A 27,433-nucleotide genomic window follows, 5' to 3' on the forward strand; every position below is an offset into this window, starting at 1 on the left:
TCAGGCTGTGTGTGTGTGTGTTTGTGCGTATGTGCAGGTGTGTTTGTGTGAGAGAGAGAGAATGACCTTCACACTGTGTCTTTCCGATAAGCTTTTCTGTCTGTGTATCTCACTATGTCTAGCTATGTATTTGTATTTGGTGTGCCTACAGTACAAGTGTTCAGTAATCATCAACATTGAGCATGTCCTTACTCAGTATCCAGATTTAGAGGTTAGGTTAATAGGATTTTCTGTTACGTCACCATACCTGCAGCATTCCACAGTCCTGCTAAGCCATTACAATGGCTCATAACATCTGTCATGTCATGCATTTGGTTGCATAAATTCAGCTTTATGCCAAGAGCTTCAAGTGGTGGAAATGGGCATCATTGTTCACCTTTGCACCCAGGCCTCTGGTGACCATTGGGGGAGACCCTGTCCCTGACCCCAACATGACTGGAACAGGCCGGACCCCTGCAGCTCCCAGCGCAATAAAACCCAGCTGATATCACAAGTGTTTCATTAACTTAATGAGCCCTCTTTCTTTCTCTTTCCATACCACCGAAAGCCAGAGAGGGTCAAAAACTACACAAATCCCCCAACATGGGGTATTGAGTGACACCAAGGTCCTGCCGTGGCTGTCAACGTTGAGGTTAGCCTTTAACTTCACTAGTGTAGGGGACACTATTTTCACTTCCGGATGAAAAGCATGCCCAAAGTAAACTGCCTGCAACTCAGGCCCATGTCTGTGAGTAAAACAGAACTGATTTGGCAGGCGAAAGCCTGAGAAAAATCCATCCAGGAAGTGGGATTTTTTTATGTTTGTAGTTTTCTATTGAATGCCATTACAGTATCCATTGATTTAGGACTCAAATTGCACTTCTTATGGCTTCCACTAGATGTCAACAGTCTTTAGAAATTGTTTCAGGCTTGTATTCTGAAAAATGAGAGAGTAAGACCATTCTGAATGAGTGGACCCTACAGTGTCCCAGAGATTTTTCATGCGCACGACCGAGAACGAGCCTTTCTTGTTTACCTTTTATATTGACGACGTTATTGTCCGGTTGAAATATTATCGATTATTTAGGCTAAAAACAACCTGAGGATTGATTTTCAAAATCGTTTGAAATTTTTCTATGAACTTTACGGATACTATTTGGATTTTTTGTCTGCCTGTTGTGAGTGCGTTTGAGCCTGTGGATTACTGAACAAAACGCGCGAACAAAACTGAGGTTTTTGGATATAAACAGGGACTTTATCGAACAAAACAAACATTTATTGAGTAAATGGGAGTCTTGTGAGTGCAACCATATGAAGATCATCAAAGGTAAGTGATTCATTTTATCTCTATTTCTGACTTGTACTTGACTCTACTTGGCTGGTAACTGTTTGTAATGATTTGCCTACTGGGCGCTGTTCTCAGATAATAGCATGGTATGCTTTCGACCGTAAAGCCTTTTTGAAATCTGACACCGTGGTTGGATTAACAAGAAGTTCATCTTTAAACCGATGTATAACACTTCTATGTTTTATGAATTTTTATAATGAGTATTTCTGTTTTTGAATTTGGCGCTCTGCAATTTCACTGGATGTTGGCCAGGTGGGACGCTAGCGTACCCTAGTGAGGTTTTAAGCTAATGGCTCTCCCAAATATCATGCCTTGTGAATTTTGTCAAACTGTCCCAATGCAAATAAATCATGGAAGAGGAGGTAGAAGAGGAGAGGGAGTAGGAGGTGGGACCAAGATGTCCAAATAACCCCCTGAGGGGCTCAGAGCAGGGACTGGGGCGAGCTATGACTATTGGGACTGGGATCGTCTTTCTTAATAGGAATCCCGGTATTTCATATTTCACATAGCGTGGAGAGGAAGCCATGGATAGGGTGGCGGTGCTAGAATGTACAGTATGCCCCAAGCATGAGGGTGTCACCTGGCCTGATGGGCATCGCCAGGTGGAGTACCCTTACAGGGGCAACCAGCTGCCCTGTGCCCTCATAAGCCCAGCTAATCAGTGTTGGCAATCTTCCATCTTCCTTGCCACCCTGACTAGGACATGTGCCAGCGGGGTTGCATCAGTATCAGGGGCAGGGAAGGAACAGTCTGTCCATGCTCACCGACCAGACCAATGCCGGTAATACAGTAGGACTCTGAGACTAGGGTCGGGTGTCAATTCCATATTTAGATTCAGGAAGTCAAGATGAATCCACGTACCAGGCCATTGGTTGAGTAGATCCAGCTAAATATCGGCAAGCCCAAACGAATGGAAAATATTGGCACGGTTGTACAATGCTTATCTTTTCTGACAGTATCTGATGGTTTTCCTCACTTTCTAATCAGCAACAGATTATGAGCTGACACAACAGGCGAGTAGGCTCTGAAGTCAACTGTTGACTTCTAACTTTAATAAATCCATTAGGGGTGGGAGGGGCGATGAAAGCGCAGCAGACACCACAACCTTCAAAGTCTTAACCTGAGTACCTGTTACAGCACTCCACAGCATGGCAGTATAAGGTATACTATAGTCTCTCACAGCCTGATCGGTTTCTGTTGTCCGTATCAGTATGTGCCGTTCTCCTATTCAAGCTCTTTCACCACCTTACACTCAAAGAGGGTAGTCAGACACCCGATATCCCCAGCCGTCACGGTTGATTGGCCAGGAGGAGGCCAATCGGCTACCCGACACCAGTGTCACTCGGATGGGATGATTGAGAGGAGGGAGCTCCTGGTATATCCAAAGCACGTGGGACTGTTGACTGTCCTCTGTTGCTGGGTGTTTACAATCTTGCACCAGGGTCAAAAGAGCAAACATTTGGCTAGAGTTTTATAGTAGGTGGGTGAGGTGGGTGAGGAGATTGGGGGGGGGGTTAGGTCATGTTTCTTGGAAATAGTGGGCTGTTCATCAAAGTTGATGTGGTCGTGAGCTTGTTGGTGTGGATGGAAGAGAATGAGATCACCGAATATGGAGGTTAGGGATATCGAGGGATGAGGGAGAAAAACAGTGGACAGACTACAGCTAGATCTTAGTGAAGGGTGAGAAACAGAGATGACAGAGGTTGAGACAGAGGTTAAAGATGAATCATGATACTGTCGAGGACTAAGCTCAATGAGCATTCAGTCTACACATTCACGTTTGCTTTCCTTGAACTTTGCCCACATTTGTTTCGCTCCCAACAGGTTAACACAGGGGTTTCTCAAACAGGTGTGTGCGAATGCTGAGTGAAGCAAATCTGTAATCCACTTGTTCGGGGCTCGTCCAGCATGGCCAACTGGCTGCCCATTTTGTTCCATAGCCTGACCATTTGAGTGATTGGAGGGGCAAGAAGGGGGCTTGAAGGCCACATGCTAGCCCCCCCAACTGCACATTGACAGGCACCAGCCATGTAACAACAATCACAAACACCTCTGCCCAGCCTAACCCCTCACGACCCCCTTCGAGAACCTTCTAACCCCATACAACCCTACAGCCATCTGGGGGCGGAAGGGGGGCTGGAGGGCTGAGTTGATTGGGTGGGGTGGATTAGGGTGAGGTGTGGTTATGGGTAAGGGTGGGGATTGAAAAAAACGAGACTGCCAAAAAAGTACCCGACCCAGATAGGGTTATGGCTCCTCTGCCTCTGAGTGATATCTCTGATGGGGGACAACTGAGACTAGACGTGTATACTGTATGTGCGTGTGTGTTCCAGATCCCTGTTTTGGGGGGAGATGGTCCATTGACAACAAGTGTATGGTGTGTGTCATATGCATTGAGTGTGTATGACATGATAGGTGTGTTTTCTCCGTCTACAAGGTTCCCTCCCCACAGCGGCTCACTCACGTGTCCTCTCTCCCACCCTCCCCCTCTTCTGCTCTCTCTTGTGGTGTGGCCAGAGGTTGGGCCTTCTCTGGTTACGAAGAGCCACAACAGTTTGTGCGGGCATTTGTTTCACCTCAGCTCTGATTCAAACACACTTGATTCAGATAATTGCAATGATTTGAAACTGGCATGAATGCATGCTCTAAACTTAAGCTTGCTGATATCAATCCACAGCAAGTAAAAAGGATGTTTGATTTGGAATTGGTAAACTGGTATACTTATCAAGTGTCAACTGTATATAAATCAGGTGTGTTGAGTTGTCACTGGGCAGGAATAAAATCCTGCACACACTGCGGTTCTCCAGGACCCAAAGTAGGTTGTACTTAGGACTAGATTCAATCAGATTGGAGCTAGCCGACACCAGCTGTTATTTTGACATGTCGGAGGTGGAACTGCGTTAGAGATGCTCCTGGAATTATACCTATCCAGGACATTATAATTGGCTGCAGGGAGTCACATTAGTAACAATCTCATGCAGCCTTGTTTTACAAGTTTGAAAGCTGAAAATAAAATTTGATATGACTTGATTTGAATGTGTGGTGTAATCTACACCTTGATTAGGCTGATAGAAATCCTCATTATTTTGTTGAATGGTTTTCAATGTGAGTATCATTAATTTTATATAGCCTACACTTTCTCGTATTGAATTTCTAACACTGGTGGAATGTGTGTGGCATTGTGACAATGACCACAAAATCAGCCGCTCACCGATTTGACAGTTCCAACACAGTTACACCTCCGACACCATCAAAACACCAGCTATGCAGGTGTTGGCTAGCGTGGGTTAACGCTTGATCTGATGGAATCTAAGCCTTGGACTGGGCATCTGCAGTAGGCTACTTTCTCTAAATAATAATAAAGGACAATAACAGAGACTATCAAATACTGTCTTACCTCATACTCTTGCACTTTTCCATGAATCCAAAAGACCAAGCAGTTCAAGCAGGACAGGGACCAGGTATAAGCGACCCCTGGGCGCTAGGGGGCCCCCAACCCCCCCAAAAAATATATATAATTTTTGTTTTTGATTTTGGGAACTCAGTTAGGAGTTAGAATAATAGAATACACAAGATGCAATTTAGAAATTTGGTTGTGCATCAGCAGTTTTTCTCTTATGTCAGTCACTGACAGTCACTCAATTAGCCATGTCAGCTAACAATTTATTGATTGGTAAGTTAGTCTAGCTAGCTATCTCAACTTGTTCTAATCGTGGCCGAATAGTGATCGGCACACAGGGCATGTGCCCAGGGGCCCTGACCTCCAGGGGGCCTCCATTGATTGTGTTAGTCACTCTTACTCAAATATTATTAACAATTGATGGAAATTTGCTCTAAAATGGCAAAAATGTCTCTCCACCCCATGGCAAAGTGGTTAAAATTTCTGGAAATTTGCTTTCAAACTGCACATTTTTTCTCTCAGCCCCATGGCAAAATGTGTAGAATTACAGAAAAAATTGCTTAAAAATTGCAAAAGAAATTGTGGTGTAGTGGGGGCTATATGCAGGTACATGCCGTATCCCCAAAAAATATCAGTGGGCATAGCATATACTCAGTTCTTAATCCCCACAGATGCATATCAAAGTAGTGTAGTGGAGTTATACACTGTATCAATTCAATAGTACAACAGAGAAATCATGAACAAAGCCTACACAATCGCAAAGGATGTGAAATATTTCACATGCGCGCCTCACACATAGCCTAGTTTCAGCAGAATATCACCAGGCAGCAAGAGCACGCAGCTCTGAACTGGTTGTTGCATGGAGCAGAAGAACAACATTGGTAGCCGGTGGTATAGGTAGGAAAGAGCTTTTCAACTTATGATATCGAGGCAACAAGGGGTATGCAAAACAGATATTGAAAAAATTTGGTCTGAAGTCTTGGTTGAATCTTTGCATGCCCGATTCAGTCATCATGCGCTGTTTGAATTAACATTTCTGAAGGCTTTCCCCCCAAAAAAACGTTAAAATAAATGTTTATTGCAACGTAGGTGTCACGTCCTGACCATAGTAAGATGTTATTTTCTATGGTAGAGTAGGTCAGGGCGTGACAGGGGGTGTTTTGTGTTTTTCTATGTTTTCTATTTCTATGTTCATAGGTTCTAGTTTTTGTATTTCTATGTTGTTTGTTTGGGATGATCTACAATTGGAGGCAGCTGGTCCTCGTTGTAATTGGAGATCATACTTAAGTAAGGGTTTTTCTTCCTGGGTTTTGTGGGTGATTATTTTTGAGTAGTGTTTGTTTGTGGTAAGGGTAGGCAACAACACATCTGCCACGCTGATCCTCAACACAGGGCCAGAGGTGCATGCTTAGTCCCCTCCTGTTCTCCCTGTTCACCCATGCATGACTGCGTGGCCATGCACGACTCCTACACCTTCATTAAGTTTGCTGACAACACAACTGGGGTAGGCCTGATAACCAACAACGATGAGACAGCCTACAGAGAGGAGGTCAGAGACCTGGCAATATGGTGCCAGGACAACAACCTCTCCCTCAACATGATCAAGACCTAAGAGCTGATCGTGGACTACAGGAAAAGACGGGCAGAGCATGCCCCCATCCACATTGACGGGGCTATAGTGGAGCGGGTCAGGAGCTTCAAGTTCCTTGGTATCCACATCACTAACAAACTATCATGGTCCAAACACACCTAGACAGTCGTGAAGAGGGACCGACAACGCCTATCCTCCCTCAGGGGACTGAAAATATTTGGCATGGGTCCTCAGATCCTCAATAAGTTCTACAGCTGCACCATCGAGAGCGTCCTGACTGGTTGCATCACCGCTTGGTATGGCAACTGCTCGGCATCCAACCACAAGGCGCTATAGAGGGTAGTGTGTATAGCCCAGTACATCACTGGGGCCAAGCTTCCTGCCATCCAGGACGTCGATACCAGACGGTGGCAAAAGGCACGAAATGTTTTCAAAGACTCCAGCCACCCTAGTCATAGACTGTTCTCTCCGCTACCGCACGGCAAGTGGCATCGGAGCGCCAAGTCTATGTCCAAAAGGCTCCTTAACACCAAGCCATTAGAGCAGTTAATCAAATGGCTTCCTGGACTATTTGCATTGACCCCTCCACATTGACTCAGTACTGGTACCCCCTGCTAATAGCTTTGTTTTGCCAACTCTGCCTTCACATGCCATCATGTTTCTCCTGCTGTGGTTTAAGCATTGTTGTGGGCTGAGAATATCACATTTTTTTAGTTTTTCTATTTAAAAAAGTGTGGTTTTGAGAGTAAAAACCTGAAAAACAAAGTAAAATAAAGAATTTTTCACACACGGCACCTTCCCTTCTCTGGGCAGCCATTTTTTTGGGGGGGGGGCAGGGCAACGTTAGACTATACCCACTTCTCCAGGCACCACTACACCACTGAGTTCAAGCAGTTCAAGCAAAAGAAACATCCCACAAATCCCAAAAGTTACCTATCCTTACCAGGAACTGACATTAATTGCAGGAAGCTAATTGGGTTGGGTTGCGCTATTAAATAATTACAATGTTGTGTTTCTCAGCAACTTCACTTTTCTTATTTATGGAAGGAGGGGAAAAAAAAACATCCCAAAGGCAGAAAAATTGAAGCCAGGCACGCATGTGAGGCTTTGCAATAACATCCTGAAGCATGTATTTTTTGTCAGGAAGTACTAGAGACAGCTCAGGAGGGCCTTGCTGTCCGGACCAATGGCAGTCAGATGGTTTAGGGAGCGTTGGATGGAAACTTTGGACATGGAGTGACTCATATATGCCAGTCTCTCAGGATGGACAGTGAGGGGAACGGTGTCACTCACACCTCCGGAACACACACACACACTGCTGGGAGAATACACAAAGACACACACACACACACACACTGCTGGGAGAATACACAAAGACACACACACACACACACACACACACACACAGACATACACAAGCTTGAGTAATAATATGGCTGACTTGTATGCACGTACTCTACATGATGTCTTAACTTTATGCTATCACTTGATCTAATGACAGCTGTGTTCAGCAAGAGTTACATAGTGTCCTCCATTCTTTAACACTACTCAAGGTCTCTTGAGTCTACCATGGCTTATACCAATGGCAGTCCCTGATACAAAGAAAACAACCTTGAGAGCAATGAGTTGTTATACAACACTGCTCTCCGAAGGAGAGACTTCTTTGCTTCGAGACGTGCCATGTTTTCATGTGTGACGACGGACAAGAAGCTTTACTTTAGCAGGAAACGGGACACCTGTTACCCCCGCGCCTAGATTACTGCGCTCAGCAACCAGACGAAATATTGATTTTCCGATTTTCCTCCCTGGGGCACAAAGCCCACTTAGATTAAATGGGGTTATCCCCCACTCCTGCCCCCACCCCCATACAGGCCGCCTAATGCGTCCCATCTTGTCATTTGGACCACCTGCTGGGAGCAAATTGCCATTTTCCTCTAGTTACATTGATATTCTGGGGGTAAAAAAGTTCATCCTCGAGGCGGAAAGCCACACACGCGTAACCTTGTGCTCAATGGTGTTGTTTTACTTTTCCCATCAGCCTGTAACTTGGTGGTTGAGTATTGTATTGTTCAGAATTTAGAACTCAGTTCATTTATTAATTCAGAAATGAACTCTTGACACTCCCTCTCTCACACACACACACACACACACTTTTGCACCCGGAGGTACTTTTGCACCCGGAGGGACTTTTGCTTAATCTTGCACACGGAGGACGGAAAAAAGGAGAAGCCTTGTCCCTTATGCTGATAACTCCTTCCTGACCCTTATATATACATACATGTAAACACCTACACGTGCATGCACACACACACTGCTTGCCTCACACACACACATATACAGCCACACACACACACACACACACACTCTCTTGATGAGTACTGGCTCTAATCGTGATTGCACAGCCTTACCACCGATCATCACTCTCTCTCTGGAAGAGAAACAGTGACATCAAGAGGCCTAGGGAGTGTGGTACAAGTCCAAAATGGTTAGGATAATTTGTTGGTGCTTTTTCTTTTCTTTCTTTTCTTTTCAAGGTGCTTTTTCAATGTTATATGTACAGTTAGTCTCAAAATATTAGCAAAATGTTAACTTTGGTGGACTGGTTTGGTAACTGAAATGTGTGCAATAAGAAAGGATTGGACATCATTGTAAAGGTCTCTAGCAAAGTCATTGAAATGCAATGGGCAGAGAGAGCAGTGACACAGTTTACATGGGGGAAACACACAGAATAAAGGTGGTCAGGCATCGGCCAGGTATAGAAACTGGGATTCCATGGCTTGGGTCAGGAGATACCCTGCCCTTATGTAAACAACACATATGAAATCATGTTGTTTTATAAACAATTCACGTGATGATATTTTACATGTCCCTGGAAAATCACACAGTGTTTTCAACATACATGTTTGACACACAATAAGATTGTGTATGTGTATTCATACAGTAACTATTACACATAACACATCCTCACCTGGGATTTGAACTCACAACCTTTGAGTTACCAGCATGCTGATCTTCCTGCTACGCCACCATGTCTGTATCAGTAACTGACTTCCACTAAATTCCTACACTTTTGACTTTAACGTAAACCTCAGCTTTGTTGAAAATACACTCAAGAAAAACTATTATATTTATCATAGGGATTCAGGAGTCACATTTAAACAGAATAATATGCTCCAGCAACATTAAACAACTATACAGGAAATCCTCAAATTGCTGAAATAAGTGAACTAAATCAATGATGAGAGAATAGTCAGATTCACTGATAACTAAAAGAGCAGTGCAGATGGCACTGTTTTGCTCCGTGGAGCCCAGTTTCATAATATTACCATAGTTTCCAGCTGCTTGCCGTCGTTTTGAAGTAATCGCGAAAAAACAGGCCTTTTTTTGGTGCATTTTTCACCCTGCCAGCTCCTATTAGTTCTATTGAGCACCGTGGCACCAACTCACCTTCCGAACATTCTATTCCCAGCTTATTGTTCAACGTCACAATGCCTGCTTCAACATTGTTGGCAATGAGACCTGCTCACGTTGTTTTATAGTTAAACTGTAAACAACAAAAATCATATTGGAACTATGCGGTCTTCCCATTGTTTCCTATCAAATGTCTCTCAATGTGTATATTTAAAAAAAAAATGGAAGTTGTTTTTTTCCAGTTTCGTCCGACAAACAGATTGTAGTGGTAAAATAAAAAGGGATACATTTTTATGGAATTCTAAGCATCACTCCAGTCAAAACAGGCTCTGCGAATGTTCGATTCCATTAATTTGCTACAGGCTCGCGCTAGTGTTCCAGTTTAGCCAACGTTCTTAAGCCGTTTTTCAGCCTTGGGTGAATTTTGACTCGTTCTATTGTTCAGCCTATAGATAGCCAGAGCAAATTTACCAAAGCACCCCAATGTCCATTGAGAAACTACAACAATTATACCATTGATGTAAACTAAGAATGACGAGAATAATCAAGTCAATAAACGTTGGGCAGTTAGATAGACGTTAATATACTGGCAAGTTTGATGTATAACTACTAACGTTAGGTAGATAGCTAATATACCGGTACATACTGCTGTAATGATATGCTATGTGGTTCGTAAGGACAGCGTAGCTACCAAATTGTCAGCCAACATAACGTGTAAGGTAACTTATTTGAAAAGTCATTACTTTATTACATTGAGTAGCAAGCTACCCCTTGGTCGTTAGGGCAAATCTGGTCTGTGATAGGAGGGGGGTTCACACCTAGCTCGGCTATTAGACTGTTCTTTAGTAAAGGTTGAATAGCCTATAGTTCAGCTATTAGACCTCCTCCCCAACTTGCAACAAATTGCTGTTCCAATCTCATTCCTTTCCCTCTTCCACGCGTCATCATTCTGCTCCTGTGTGACTCGCTTGTGGGCGTGCTGGCAGGATATGGCAGCATATTCGGTTGTGCGTCAAGAATTCTGCATGTTTGTATGAAGGTGTGGTTATTCACAGGAAAATTGTTATATTCCATGGAGGTACATTTGTGTCTTTTTTTTATTTTCAATCAAAAATAATTGTTCTGAAAGCAACTTTTTTCCTACACAAAGGAAGTCAAAGCGGACCCCTACGAAGATGGCATCTCAGGTAAGCAGCATTGGGCTGTATTGACGTATCCTAAAAATTACTTCTGCTGCTTTAGATTGAACGGTCATATCTCAGTTATTGTTTCATATTTATTAAAAACAATATGCAGTTTTCTTTACTTTCAGAGAGCGAGCTTGACCAAGGGGTCGAAAATGTAGATATTGCCAGATGTTCACTGTTCGAGGAACAGGCCGTGGAAGCTATATTGCTGGCAAACGTGTCCATAACCAGAGGTAATTAAACTGTTCTGTGTTCTTTTTCTCTCTTCCTCTCTGCCTGTCTTGTTGTACATGGAACCTGTCTCACATGCATTAATTAAAAAACCCTTAAGGTGTCAGCTGCTAATTTTCAGATTTACAACACATAAACACAGCCATTTTCACTGGACTATCTGTTGCTGCCAAGTCATGATTTCCCTGCAATAACCAAGTGGTGAGACACATAGCCCTCTATATTGAAATGTTTCAGGTACACTCCGATAGGTGTCTGCGTCACTTACAGCATATTCTATTGACATTATCTTCTGTTGTTTGTCCTCGTGTCTGTTTTTCAGCATAAAGTACTCTGTAGCCACTTAGTGTGGACACCAGGTGAGACCACACACACACAATAACAGTCTCTCTTCTTCACTTCATCCCTCTCCCCCTTCTCCCTAAATCCTCTAGGTTATATCAGCTGTGCTGGTGAACCCCTCCCGCATCTGAACTGGCTGACACAGAGGACACAGCATGATCATAGGTGAGAGGTCACTTGCTTGGGTCAACAGGAAGTATTATTAAAGAGATGCTTTACATTGAGACAAGAATAAATTAGAATAAAAAACAAGGCATAATCATGCTCTCTCTCTCTATGCATCTGTCACTCGTCTGCAGGTATGTTTTGATGTGAGAGAGGAAGCCAGTCCCGTCTTCGCCACCTCAGCCGCTCTTAAGATAACCTTCGGGCCAACTGGGGCTCCAAGACTGGTTAGGAGACACCACAATTGTGATGAACTGAGAGAATATTAGGGTAGCACTGTAATTCATTGATCATATGCTGTGTGTCGCTGTTCTTACTCTTTCCCTTTCTGACTTCTACACCTCTCTACCCATCTCGTCTTTCTTGCTCGTTTTATAATGCACACCATATGTGCATTTAAGTACAGATTGAACTTGTATTTATAATATTACAATTATCATAATTATAACGCATTCATGTATTTATAACACCTGGATAATGAAGTTCTTTCAATAAAGAGTTTCACATTCTCCACTGGTTGAAATTAAGTATCTGAAATTGAAATTAAACACTGTTAAAGTGTATAATTATAATACATACATGCAGACACAGCATTATTCAAATAATGGAGTTTGATATGACTGAAAAAGAATGTCTCAGACATTCATACCTGAACCTCACCTGTATTTGCCAAGGAAAAGTACATCAGTGAATATATTCAATGTACAGGCTACAATGTGGGAATCTCATGCGTGGTAATAACTACAGTACATGGGTATATAGGACTTGCATCCTTGGCACAATAAAGTTATTATATTCCACTCTATCCACAGGCTTCATTAATACCATTCAGACTTGATGTTGAGATAATAACTATGATAGCTGAGGTTCATATATTTGTATGATATTAGTTCAGAACCTAACGTTTTAAGGTCCATACACAGATCGGCTACATACTGTAGCTAGCTACACATCCATAGGCATACAGTTATTTTTATCCTCCACTACACAATAGGCAAGTAAATAATTAGCTAGCTATGTTACTTCAGCTGAATTGCAAGGCAAGCTTACACAATTGTACATTCAATTTGCAGTAAATGCTTTAGCTAGTTCGATTCTTTACATCCCCCGTTTCACAAGATGACAGCCTGGTTTGCTGCGTTTCTCAGGAGTCCCTAAAACATTAAACAACACGAATTACAAATTCGTTCTCCTAACACTAGCTAGCTGGCTAATGTTAGCTAGTCAGATAACTTGCTAAATAGCGATTTACGTAAATTAACTTTATGACCAAAAAATATGCACAAACGTTTGTCTCTACATTAACTAACGTATTCCTCACAATTGTACATTTTTTGCTTGCCTCGTTATGACGTTATAACAACTTACATCTGGTTCCACCATAATGAACACCACAAGGCAAGGGTGGCTCGCGGCAAAATTCGTCATTGGAACCACTCGATATGATTGGTCATATAAAAACCTTGGGACCGAAATGCATAATGAGTGCTCTAACTCCCCCTTGTGGTGGTCTGGAGCAATGAAACTGTGACGCTGGGTACCTCTAAGTCCTGCGGTGCAAGCTCTCAACTTTTAAAGGAGGAACCACTGTACCAAAAAATGTCTGCAGCATTGAAGGTCCCCAAGAACACAGTGGCCTCCATCATTCTTAAATAGAAGAAGTTTGGAACCACCAAGACTCTTCCTATAGCTGGCCCAACGGCCAAACTGAGCAATCGGAGGAGAAGGGCCTTGGTCAGGGATGTGACCAAGAACCCAATGGTCACTCTGAAAAGCTCCAGAGTACCTCTGTGGAGATGGGAGAACATTCCCAAAGGATGTTTATGGTCGTAAATACTCCCTTTGTCCCAAGGGTAAAAAATGACCCAACTTCACTAAACCCCTAAAATAAAGCAGCTAAATTGAATTTTAAACCCCAAATCTATTTTGCATGAAGAAACAACCTGCCATTCATCACAAACTTTGTGAATATCTGGGTTTTCCCTCTAAACAGTGCAGAAAGACTGAATTTTATCAGTGGACACCACTCGTTGTTATTACAACACACCTGTCATAATTGTTTTCTTTACTAAAGTAGAGGTTAATTATTATTATTATTATTGCTAAAGGTACTGTATAGGTGTTAACACAAAATGTTTTGCAAGAGATAGCACTTGTATAGGCTAAGAAAGTAGCAGAAATGCGCAGAAAGTTTGGAATGCATTTTATTGAAGGGAAACAATAACAGTCTTGAACTTTTATGGCAACATAGTGATATATTCTTATATACTGTACAATGAGGAATTCAACTACAAAATACTAGTCTTCTCCCCTTTTTTAACCATTGCCCCCACCCACAAGGTGTATAAACAACAACAATAAATATGAATAAAATAAGATAATAGATACAAAACAAAAACGTGAAGAACATAAATCAATCAACTCTAATTAGCACATGTAGGACAGTATGCAAGTGTGTGTGCATGGACTTTGCAGATGTATTTCTCACATGTGCAGCACATAGTATTTGTTTTACAGTCCTTCTTTGGGGGGCAGAATTGGCATCTCCTCCTCTTGCCTGCCCCAGCTGCAGCCTCAGGTGGATCAGGACAAGATTCAGCCCCTGAACAGCTTTCACAAGCTCTGCAGAGGCTGCTGTGCAGGGGAGGCGCTCCCTTCTTTGAATGTGTGGGGTTACAAGTGCCTTTCCCAGCTGCTCCAGGAACACCCTCCTCTTGTTCCGCTTATCAGGCATCCAGGTAGGGTTGATCTTGTTCCATATCACGAAGGCATTGTGTGAGGACACATAAATGATGTTATGGAAGAGGACCAGGGGCCAGCGAGCAGTCATCCTCCTGCAGCTGTAAGCTCCAATCACCTTGTCCAGGTTGTCCACACCTCCTTTGTTGTGGTTGTAGTCCAGAATGATGGCTGGCTTCCTGTCCTTATGATCATTGATCTCAGCTATTTTGTGCAGTGTGCTCAGAGGGACCGCATTCTTGTTCCTCTTTGGGATGTAAGAAACTAGAGTGTGTGTGTGTGTGTGTGTGTGTGTGTGTGTGTGTGTGTGTGTGTGTGTGTGTGTGTGTGTGTGTGTGTGTGTGCGTGTGCGTGTGCGTGTGTGTGTGTGTAAATTATTTTATAACTGCCGGATCAAAAATGAACCTAAGACAAATCAACCTTGTGGTGTAAAGCTTTCATGGAAATATGAACAAAGGTGATATTTCACTTTCTCTAATGTTGGGGTCACTCTAGGAAAAGTCAGCAAATTTCAAGTTGAAAAAATAACATTTGGGGGTTTTCTCTGCTGTTAAACATAGTGGTGGGTCATTTTGACACTAAAGACAACACAAGGGTTAAGCAGACAGGCAAGACAACGCAGGAGTGGCTTCGGACAAGTCTCTGAATGTCCTTGAGTGGCCCAGCCAGAGCCTGGACTTGAACCCGATCGAACATCTCTGGAGAAACCTGAAAATAGCTGTGGGGCGCCGTTCCCCATCCAACCTGATAGAGCTTTAGAGGATCTGCAGATAAGAATGGGAGAAACTCTCCAAATACAGGTGTGCCAGGTTTGTAGCCCCATACCAAAGAAGACTCAAGGCTTTAATCACTGTATATTGTGGTGTAGACGTTGAAGTTTTGTTATATCTGTATTGCCTCAGTGTTTATGTTTGTTAGTTGTGTTATATGTTCAGGCGGTTCCCCGCAGAAGTAGTCCATCTTTCTATTTTTGTTTATTGAAATATTGTAATATGTACTGAAATTGTAGTTCATTTTCAAATTGTAATTTGTGAGAAAAAATATCGATATACATTTTTATCAACTGTCAGACAAATATAATTATTCAAAGTTTTTATTTTATTATATATTTATAGTATGTGCATCAAGGTTAGAGCCAATTCCAAGTTAATTTGAAATTCAAATTAAATTATTGATTTTACTAATGTGGATATTGCACGTTGAATTATAAGGAACTTATTAACGTAACATGTAAACTGTTGGTCCCATGTTTCAGGACCTCCACATCTGTCTTTTTCACCTGCGGGATCGTCTGAGACCAGCCACCCGGACAGCTGATGAAACTCTGGGTTTGCACAACCAAATTATATCTGCAAACTATCAGAAATCGTTTGAGGGAAGCTTATCGGTGTGTTCGTCGTCCTCACCAGGGTCTTAACCTGACGGCAGTTTGGCATCATAACCAACTTCATTGGGCAAATGCTCACCTTCAATAGCCACTTGCACACTGGAGAACTGTGCTCTTTACAGATGCATCCCGATTTCAACTGCAAGGGGCAGATAGCAGACGGCGTGTATGGCGTTGTGTTGGCGAGCGGTTTGCTGATGTCAACGTTGTGAACAGTGTCCCATGGTGGTGGTGGGGTTATGGTATGGCAGGCATAAGCTGCGGAAATCAATCACAATTGCATTTTATCGATGGAAATTTGAATGCACCGAAATACTGTGATGAGATCCTGAGGCCTATTATCATGCCATTCATCCGCAGCCATCACCTCATGTTTCAGCAAGATAATGCAAGGTCCCTTGTCGCAAGGATCTCTACACAATTCCTAGAAGCTGAAAATGTCCCTATTATTTCATGGCCTGCATACTCACCAGACATGTCACCCCATGTTTGGAATGCTCTGGATCGACGTGTATGACAAACTGTCCCAGTTCCCGTCAATATCTAACAACTTCACACAGCCATTGAAGAGTAGTGGGTCAATATACCACAGGCCACAATCAACAGCCTGATGAACTCTATAGAAAGGAAATGTGTTGCACTGCATGAGGCAAATGATGGTCACAACAGATAATGACTGGTATTATGATCCACACCCCTAACCTTTTTAAAGGTATCTGTGACCAACAGCGTATATGTATTCCCAGTCATCTAAAATCCGTATATTAGAGCATAATGAATTTATTTCAATTGACTGATTTCCTTAAATGAACTGTAACTCAGTAAAATCTTTGAAATTGTTGCATGTAGCATTTATATTTTTGTTTCGTGTACAGTTGAAGTCAGAAGTTTACATACACCTTAGCCAAATACATTTAAACTCAGTTTTTCACAATTCCTGACATTTAATCCTAGTAAAAATTCCCTGTTTTAGGTCAGTTAGGATCACCACTTTATTTTAAGAATGTGAAATAGTAGAGTATGATTTATTTCATTTTTATTTCTTTCATCACATTCTCAGTGGGTCACAAGTTTACATACACTCAATTAGTATTTGGTAGCATTGCCTTTAAATTGTTTAACTTGGGTCAAACGTTCCATGTAGCCTTCCACAAGCTTCTCAAAATAAGTTGGATGAATTTTGGCCCATTCCTCCTGACAGAGCTGGTGTAACTGAGTCAGGTTTGTAGGCCTCCTTGCTCGCACACGCTTTTTCAGTTCTGCCCACACATTTTCTGTATGATTGAGGTCAGGGCTTTGTGATGGCCACTCCAATACCTTGACTTTGTTGTCCTTAAGCCATTTTGCCACAACTTTGGAAGTATGCTTGGGGTCATTGTCAATTTGGAAGACCCATTTGCGACCAAGCTTTAACTTCCTGAATGATGTCTTGAGATGTTGCTTCAATATATCCACATAATTTTCCCTCCTTCATGATGCCATCTATTTTGTGAAGTGCACCAATCCCTCCTGAAGCAAAGCACCCCCACAACATGATGCTGCCAACCCCGTGCTTCACGGTTGGGATGGTGCAAGCCTCCCCCTTTTTCCTCCAAACAGTTCTATTTTTGTTTCATCAGACAAGAGGACATTTCTCCAAAAAGTATGATCTGTGTCCTCATGTGCAGTTGCAAACCGTAGTCTGGCTTTTTTATGGCGGTTTTGGAGCAGCGACTTCTTCCTTGCTGAGTGCCTTTCAGGTTATGTCGACATAGGACTTGTTTTACTGTGGATATAGATACTTTTGTACCTGTTCCCTCCAGCATCTTCACAAGGTCCTTTGCTGTTATTCTGGGATTGATTTGCACTTTTCGCACCAAAGTACGTTCATCTCTAGGAGACATAATGCGTCTCCTTCCTACGCGGTATGACGGCTGCGTGGTCCCATGGTGTTTATACTTGCGTACTATTGTTTGTACAGATGAACGTGGTACCTTCTGGCGTTTGGAAATTGCTCCCAAGGATGAACCAGACTTGTGGAGGTTTACAATTCTTTTTCTGAGGTCTTGGCTGAGTTCTTTTGATTTTCCCATGATGTCAAGCAAAGAGGCACTGAGTTTGAAGGTAGGTCTTGAAATACATCCACAGGTACACCTCCAATTGACTCAAATGATGTCAATTAGCCTATCAGAAGCTTCTGAAGCCATGACATAATTTTCTGGAATTTTCCAAGCTTTAAAAGCACAGTCAACTTAGAATATGTGAACTATCTCATTTGAATATACAGTACTATCAAATAAAGAATGACTCAATTTTAAAAGAAGGACTACATTTGATTTTGAAAACAAATTATATCTAGACGATTACATCAGTGCTGTTCTCAAATCAAATGTTATAAGTAGCCTTGCATGAGCCTTGGTTTGTGTGAGCCCATACGGCTCATATGAGCAGGAACCTGTTTCTGTAGCAAGAGGCAGCTTGATGTACACCACCTGGACAGGACACTAGTCTTTTGCAGGGTCTTACCAACAATCATTTTCCTTAATGCTAAGTGCCAAGCAGGGACGCATCAGACATTCTATATAAGTCTCTCAGAACTGTTATCTGAACTGTACACCATAAAGCATCATAAAAATGATTTTGCAAGATGAATAATGATTGAAGCCTAGTGAATGTATGAATGAATGCAATCATAGCTAAATACACTAGACAAACCATGTAAAATATTTTCTGTCATTATGGAATTCTGTCATTATGGAGTCTCGCCCATGAGACCTGCTTACCTTCTACCGCTAGAGTCTTAAGCCACAGACTTGAAGGTCCAAAGCAACAGTTTGTATCTCAATATCAAATAATTTCTGGGTAACAATTAGGTACTGTGATTGTTTTCATTTTAAACTGAGAAAATAAACATAAATAGCTTCTTAGCAAAGAGCAATTTCTCAAGCAAGTATTTTGCTAGGACTGTCTGGGAGTGGTCTGAGTGGGGAGGGGAAAACTGAAAACTAGCTATTATTGTCAGAAAGTTTTGGAACTCTCTTTCTTAATAGTCTATTTACTAATTTACTGACTGGTGATGTCACCAGGCAGGCCAAACTCCATCCCAACAAAACAGACATTTTCAAACAGCTCTTACACTAAAAAATCATTATCATCATTTAAAAGAATTGACAGTATTATTCCGACCTCATAGTGTGGAAAAATATATAAAACACAGAAAAATCATGTTTTTGACTGCATTGGGCCTTTAAGGTACTGTGCCTTGGGAAAGTATTCAGACCCCTTGACTTTTTCCACATTTTGATAGGATACAGCCTTGTTCTAAAATTGAATAAATTGTTTTTTCCCCCTCATCAATCTATACACAATACCCGATAATGACAAAGCAAAGATAGGTTTTTAGAAATATTTGCTAATTTATTAAAAATAAAAAACTTAAATATTACATTTACATAAGTATTCAGACCCTTTACTTAGTACTTTGTTGAATCAACTTTGGCAGCGATTACAGCCTCGAGTCTTCTTGGATATGACACTACAAGCTTGGCACACCTGTATTTCGGGAATTTCTCCCATTCTTCTTTGCAGATCCTCTAAAGCTCTGTCAGTTTGGATCGGGAGCATTGCTGTATAGCTATTTTCAGGTCTCTCCAGAACTGTTCGATCGGGTTCAAGTCAGGTATCTGGCTGGGCCACTCAAGGACATTCAGAGACTTGTCCCGAAGTCACTCCTGCGTTGTCTTGGCTGTGTGCTTAGGGTTGTGGTCCTGTAGGAAGGTGAACCTTCACCCCAGTCTGAGGTCCTGAGCGCTCAGGAGCAGATTTTCATCAAGGATCTCTCTGTACTTTGTTCCGTTCATCTTTGTCTCGATCCTGACTAATCTCCCAGTCCCTGCCATTGAAAAACATCCCCACAGCATGATGCTGCCACCACCATGCTTCACCATAGGGATGGTTCCAGGTTTCCTCCAGAAATGACAATTGGCATTCAGGCCAAAGAGTTCAATCTTGGTTTCTTCAGGCTAGAGCATCTTGTTTCTCATGGTCTGAGAGTCTTTAGGTGCGTTTTGGCAAACTCTGGTTTGCCTTATAGGAGTGAGGAGTGACTTTTGTCTGGTCACTCTACCATAAAGGCCTGATTGGTGGAGTGCTGCAGAGATGGTTGTCCTTCTGGAAAGTTCTCCCATCTCCACAGAGGAACTCTAGAGCTCTGTCAGAGTGACCATTGGGTTCTTGGTCACCTCCCTGACCAAGACCCTTCATCCCAGTTGGCTCAGTTTGGCCGGGCGGCCAAAGTTTGGAAACACCAAGGAAGAGTTTTGATGGTTCCAAACTTTTCCATTTAAGAATGATGGAGGCCACTGTGTTCTTGGGGACCTTCAATACTGCAGAACATTTTTAGTACCCTTCACCCGATTTGTACTTCGACACAATCCTCGGAGCTCTACGGACAATTCCTTCGACCTGATTGCTTAGTTTTTCTCTGACATGCACTGTGGGACCTTATGTAGACAGGTGGACTCCAATCAAGTTGTAGAAACATCTCAAGGATGATCAATGGAGACAAGATGCACCTGAGCTCAATTTCAAGTCTCATATCAAAGGGTCTGAATACTTATGTAAATAAGGTATTTCTGTTTTATATTTTTCATACAAATTTTTTTGTTTTAATTGAAGCTTTGTCATTATGGGGTATTGTGTCTAGACTGCTGAGGATTTTTCTTATTTAATCCATTTTAGAATAAGGCTGTAACGTAACAAAATGTGGAAAAAGTCAAGGGGTCTGAATACTTTCCGAAGGCACTGTATGAACAAAGATTTAATTTAACATAGTCTGTGTTAACATAGGCAGCCCAATTCTGATCTTTTTTCCACTAATTGGTCTTTTTGACCAATCAGATCAGCTCTGAAAAATATCTGATGTGAAAAGTTCTGATGTCATTGGTCAAAAGACCAATTCATGTAGAAAATATCTGAATTAGGCTGGCACTTACAGGGGATGAATAATCCAATTGTACTGATTCCCTGTCCAAAAGCTGTAACTTTCTCTACCTGGGACCACAGTAAGTCTCCTCCGAGAGGGTTTACCAAGGGCCTTTAGAGCGACTCCCAAATCGTCCAGAGCAGCACAGCTTGCCAGCCTCTGAGGGCCAAACCACACCGTTTCACACTGTTAATGTCTTGTCCAATGTGCTCTGTCTACCCACTACAAGACTTTTATATTTTATACTACAGGTGTTACTGGATTCTTCCACTAGCTCTGTACACCTGTATTTGCTTTGACTGGTGCGAGGCTCTAGCATCTAGATGTGACAGAATACTTTTTCATGGCCCTACTCAATTAACCACACAAAGTTTTCGGCTGGCAAACCTTGGAACAATAAGTTACAGATATGCTCTTGTACTCGGGCTTCCTTGTCCTTCAAATGAAGCCAAATGTTGCACCATAAATCCCCCCCCCCCCTTGTAGGCCCGCGGATTTTATGAACTCACTTGGGGTCTCAGCTTACAGTTGAGAGTTAGAATAATAACACAAGGTGCAATTTCTAAATGTGGTTCTGCATCAGCAGTTTTTCTCTTGTTATGTCAGTCACTGACAGTAACTCAATTAGCCCATGTCAGCTAACATTTTTTAGATTGGTAAAAGAGTCTAGTGGCCAGCTATTTAAACATGTAGTAATCATGGTTGAATTACCGACCAGGGGGCCCCATTGATTTTGTTAGTCACTCTCACTCAGATATCATATTGAAAAAAAATCTTTCCACCCTATGGCAAAGAAACATGCTATGGCTGTAAAAGTGGAAAAATGTCTTCAACCCCATGGAAAAATTAGGTGAGGGGCAACAACATTTAAATTAGGGCCCCCAAAAGGCTAGAGCACTGACTGCATGTGTGGGTATGGATGTGGGTACGCAGACCTGCAAACCACTGCGGCCCTTCATGATGAGTTCAGTGTCCCCCACCCCCATCAAAGTTACCCATCCCTGCTGTAGACTGTTAAATGAAAATTCTGAATTCTATATTATCATTTATGTAGAACTACCATTGCTTTATAAAGAGAGGAGCCAGAAAAGCTCCTATTTACACTGACCAGCCTGTGAGAAGGCTTTATTATAGACCAGCCTCCAAAACCCATACTTACACTGACCAGCCAGCAAGGAACCTTTATTATAGACCAATCCCTAGGCCAGCCTTGGAGAAAACTTTATTATCCCTATTTATACTGACCAGCCTGGGAGGAACCTTTATTATCCCTATTTACTCTGATCAGCCTCTGAGGAGCATTACTTAGACCATCCTTGTAGTCTGCAGGTGAAACTGCTAGCTTTGAGACCCACCAGTCTAAGGCCTCTAAGTATACTGATCAGCTTGGAAGGAGCCTGCATTGTGTTAATTAGATTCAAAGATATATTTATCTCACCAGCCAGCTATGTGTAGCTTACAGCTTTCTCAATGTTTTAGAGAAAATAGGTAGCCAAGCAGTTTGTAACTGTTGTAGCTGTGCTTGCTGCATTATGTAGTTAAGATGAAAAACATTAGCCAAATAGCCAGCCATATGCAACTAGCTACCTAGCTATCTAGCAACCTAAGTTACCTCATTTGAAAAGATAACTAACCAGGAAAGCAGCTAGCTAGTCTAAATATAAGCTTGTATAATTTGGAATTAGTCTTTGCAAATAGTCTTGATATTTCAGTGTTTTTGGATGCATCCTTTTTTCAACTGCATCAGTTGGGCACCACCGCATAAATTATTTAAAAATGGTTCTTGCTGTCCCTCTGTCTGCAATTTGAATTTGATTGGCTGATGGTAAAAAATGGGCGGAGTTGCATGAACATCAGCCTGTGAGGCAGCGCAGCCTCACAGACACAGCGCAAGGCACCTTTACCACTTGTGCACTGATTCCTGGATGGTAGCTATGAGCTGATTCCTGTGTTTGACCACCCTTACAGAAAAACCACAAAACCACAGGAATTTCTCATGTGATCACATGTAATCTTATGTGACTTTAATGTGATAACATGTGTCAACATTTTAAAAGGAACATGTGAAAACATTTGAGCACGTGAAAACATAATCTCATGTGGGATAAATGTGACAACATAGGGAAGCAACATTTCTAAATGTGAACTTTTTCAATATTTCACATTTCTTTTTAACTTTCACGTTAAACTGCAAATTTGATTTCGATGTGAATGTTTTTCACATGTGAAAAGGTGGTGTTAACATGATGTATAGTGTAGAGAATTATTGTACCATCTAAACCGCTGTGAAATATATTTTCATTAAGCCAAAATACTGTATTTTCAGCTGTTTGATGCTGGTGTCCAAAACCAAAAGTAAAAGACCTAAAATACGAAAATTAAGAATGGGAGGCATAGAAATAGAGTATATAGAACATATATACGGCTTCTTATACTTGCTGTCAATGAGAATGACAGATCTATAAATTACATTTCTATGTCAATTTGGTCGGCTCGCCCAAAAAATTACATATTGCAGCTTTAACCGCAACATTTCTCCAAGTTTTCACCATCATTGTAAAGTCCTATTTATTTTGTTGCTTTCAAAGTAATTTATTTAATGTGATTAGTGATTAATTTGTCTGTCCCTCATTTTAAGGACAATCCTGTTATATGAATTGAAATCTCGTTTTAATATGGTGAAACTATACTTTTTTTATATGTATGTCAAAAGTAACATTGAAAATCTAATGGTCAAATCATAGTGTAAAAGCAGGTGAGCTGGTTGTACTCTTTTTGGAAATGTTCTGGTGTTGTTATGGTGGAAACTAGGCCTGAGCATAACACATCAACCCTGTTAATTATAGATTGGTAAAGCATTTCTATTTCCTTTTTTTTTGTGTGAAACTTGCATTCAATTACCACAAAGGGATTTATGACATCAAACATTTTTCTGTCAACCCTGTTAATTTATTTGGCACTTACTATAGTACATTTTTTGTATGTTAAAATGGGAATGCCCTTTGAACCCTTGTTTTTTTATGAAGTTGAACATGTGCTCTCTATCACAGAATGTCTAGTATATGCTCTCTAGTACACGTCTTTAGTTTAGTTTACTATAATAACCTTGTTGCTGTCTGATTTGAATTTGATTGGCTGATAGGAAAGAATGGGCTGTATGATGAAGTGACGTGTACGATGTACATATTAGGACATACATTTGATGGGCTCCTGAGTGGCGCAGTGGTCTAAGCCACTGCATGTCATTGCTAGAGGTGTCACTACAGACCCTGGTTTGATTCCAGGCTGTATCACAACTGGCAGTGATTGGGAGTCCTGTAGGGCAGCACACAATTGGCCCAGCGTCGTTAGGGACTGGCTGGGGTAGGCTGTCATTGTAAATAACAATTTGTTCTTAACTGACTTGCCTAGTTAAATAAAAATGTACATAGGTTAAACATAGCTATTTTGTGGGTCCTGTGTAAGCAGTAATCGTGATCCCTACTAGAGGTGAAGCCAGGAGTGTGTGAACAAAGGTCAGAAGTTAGTATTACTCTTTCATATGAACAGACATCCTAAATGTGAATAGACATTAGACAAGCACATAACATTCCCAAGTATGTTTTAAACATGGAGTGATTTGTATTACTTTTTAATGTGTTTTTTTCTCAGAAACAATAAAAGCCATACCGTAAAGCAAATCAAAATACATAAGGTTCTGTACAGGCATAGTAGCACATTCACACATTTTAAGTCTAGGCTATTTCCTCAAAGTGGGCACACATACATCAAAGGAGACTTCTTACACAATTTGTTTTTGTTTACTAACATTCGTTTTGTGGTAGAGGGTGATTTACTCAACAACCATTTATCACAGATTGCTCATACACAAATGCAGAATCTACCATGTTTTTGCCACATATATTGTTTCAGTTGTGACTATCAAAACAATAAATAAGATTCATTTAAAATGGAGGGATTCTCATTGAAAAGGAGTGAATAGTTGAACAAGCAAAGAAGCCACGGGAGAAGACAGTTGAGCTTGAACAGAAAATACCTAGTTGATACAAAACATTGAGTTAAAAGAAGTGGACTGAACATGCAAACTATTTCTGTGTATTTTGACATGACAGAATCCCATTTATAAGTGCTACGTATTTTTATTTTTTTATTGGAGTATATTTGACCATTGAGTTACGGCTACCCTGCTCCAGAACATTATTGAATTGAATGAGGACATTCACAAAATAAAAACAGCAAAATATTGACCTAATATTTGGGCATAAAAGTCTTCCTCATTCAGTAAATAAGCACTGCCCATTTGAGTATTGCTTGTCTACTGAAGGTCATTGCTGAAATCACAGTTAAAACACTACAGTAAAAACACAATGGGTAGTCAAAATGTGTTTTACCACATGAGGGCAGTAGGCCCTATATAACAAAATGTGTTTTACCACATGAGGGCAGTAGGCCCTATATAACAAAATGTGTTTTACCACATGAGGGAAGTAGGCCCTATATAACAAAATGTGGAATTGCTCAGGAGAGGTTTACTAAACCTGTGATGTTAGATTGAGGATGTAATCGAGGAAGTAATATTTTGCCTCCAAACATTCTGAGAACATACACAGCAAGTCTGTTTACATGAAATAGTCATTTCAATCATCTCACTGTTTTGCCAACTACAAATGGGTGTTGATATTTCACCTGAACATATTTAAGTGTTTAACTCTGACCATTCCATTTCAGGCTGTTTCATTTGGACATAAGCGTAAAATGTTGTCTCCATTTTGAATGAATCCATGACTTTTGCAACAAAGAACTTTCCTAGCCGCTCTTCCTCTCATCGAACAAAGGACATTTCCTACAAAGACAAAGTAATGCAGTGGAAAAACATACTCAAAACAACAATGACAAGCTTTAAAATACATACACTTTACACCATATATATTTTGATGCACTTTTTTTGACACTCAGTAATCTTGATGTAGACTATACAATATATGTATACAAGTAATATGAGTTAACATAGAGCGACAGAGCAAAAAATAAATATTTTGTTGAAGTTTTATATATATCTATATATGTATATTTATATGTATATAGCTTACTTGTGGGTATGATGTGGGTGTTACAAGTTTGACAGGCTGATGTGTAGAGATAGTGGCCTTTCTCGATCTATACTAAGATGGTTGCAAGGGTAGAATATTTGCAATCTTCCAAAGGAGAAGAGAGAGCGCTTGATGCTGTAGCAGTAACAACCTGGACATAGGCTCTCATTGCCCAAACCCGTCCGCCGTTCAAAAATCAGCAGTGAACTCTGTTCTTCCATGATGCTCATACATGCACAGAGGAGAAGAGTGGCAGTTTTTCAATGTTAATCAATGTTAAACACACAAAGGGTAACCATTCAGCCTAACCAACATTTTTCCATAGAGGGGTGCATTGCAGGTTGGTCTAGAAGTAGGGTAACAGCAGATTTCAACTACCAAAGACATTATGTGGTTAAAATACCACTGTGTAGGTGAATAGTTGGACTGAACTGGACAAGCTCCTATCCATCCTCCATCCTTCAACCGTTAAACAGAAGAGGGAAAAAGAACAATGGAAGTTGAAGGAGAACAGTGTGTTTGCCCATTACACATTTGGTCTGTATGTAGAAGAGAGCAGGTATGCTTCTTTCTTTCTCTTTCCTTTTTTTATTACAGAAAGCAAAAAAAACCAACCAAAAAACACATTTCAGGCCCCAAGTCATCCACGCCTTACCCAGAAAGCACTCCGTAATATTTACATTAGCTCAACTCGCCAGCATGCAAAAATGTCCTGGAATACGCTTTGCGAAGAAGGCAAAGATGCAAACTCTTTAAGAATAACATACATACAGTATCAGTACTTGTATATAGAAAGAAAATTCAAATGATTTTTTTTTGATTAATACTTATTTTTTTACAAAATATAATATCCAACAGACCTTCCGACAGTGGAATACTCGCCCCTGGCTGCTTTAAAAAAAATCTTTGGTTGACCAGTCCAAACGCCTGATAGCTTAACACTTCTTTACGTCACACAACCTTACTTCTTCTTCTCTTTTTTTTAACGAACCATGCTCACTGACATCATTTATCCTTCCTGTTCTTGTGTTACCCTGCTAGAGAGATCACAATGGCCCCCCAAAGCCAACATCCCACATAGCCACAACCACAAACTGCACTTCCTCTATCCCCCTAGTTAGCTCCACACAGGAGTCCTTCCAAGAAGAACACACATGTGCGTGAACACCACGTGCACTCACAAGTAAAAGACAAGATCAGAAGGAAAGAGGTGACACATGAGATCAGAACAAAATAATACAAACAAAATCCAAAATAGAACATACATTTCGTCCGTGGTTAAAAAGAACAAAACAACAACAACAACAAAATAACAGGGGTCGTCAAAAGTTCAGCTCATTGTTTCTGCGAGCCGATCATCACCTTGGAAACAAAGTTCACGATAGCGCTGGCGGGCTGATCGGGGTCCATCTCGGCAAAGAGGTGACTGACGTTGTCAGTTGTGCTTCCTTGCTTCCGAGCCACGAACCCAAAGAACCTAGAAAGAGAAGGGAAACTGTTAATGGGTCTCCTCCAATCAGTATCTTCCGTTTGCCTCGTTCTGAGTCTGAGAGGACTGGATTGGTGAAATTAATCTGTAGGAAATTATATGAATCATATA

At 41.3% G+C, this 27,433-nt stretch overlaps 1 protein-coding gene across 8 annotated transcripts in view; it reads right to left on the reverse strand.

Moving 5' to 3' along the window:
- Positions 1–24,358: 24,358 nt before the first annotated feature.
- The window catches only part of tns1b (tensin 1b), a 302,397-nt gene continuing 299,322 nt past the window's right edge, over positions 24,359–27,433 (reverse strand). For all 8 annotated transcript variants that reach the window (XM_029703058.1, XM_029703057.1, XM_029703059.1 and 5 more), the window contains one exon: positions 24,359–27,310. In XM_029703058.1, coding sequence (XP_029558918.1) covers positions 27,169–27,310 — 142 coding nt within the window. In that variant the 3' untranslated portion in view covers positions 24,359–27,168. The remainder of the gene's footprint in view (positions 27,311–27,433) is intronic.

The sequence above is a fragment of the Salmo trutta genome, chromosome 20 (genome assembly GCF_901001165.1).
Source record: "Salmo trutta chromosome 20, fSalTru1.1, whole genome shotgun sequence".
NCBI lineage: Eukaryota > Metazoa > Chordata > Actinopteri > Salmoniformes > Salmonidae > Salmo > Salmo trutta.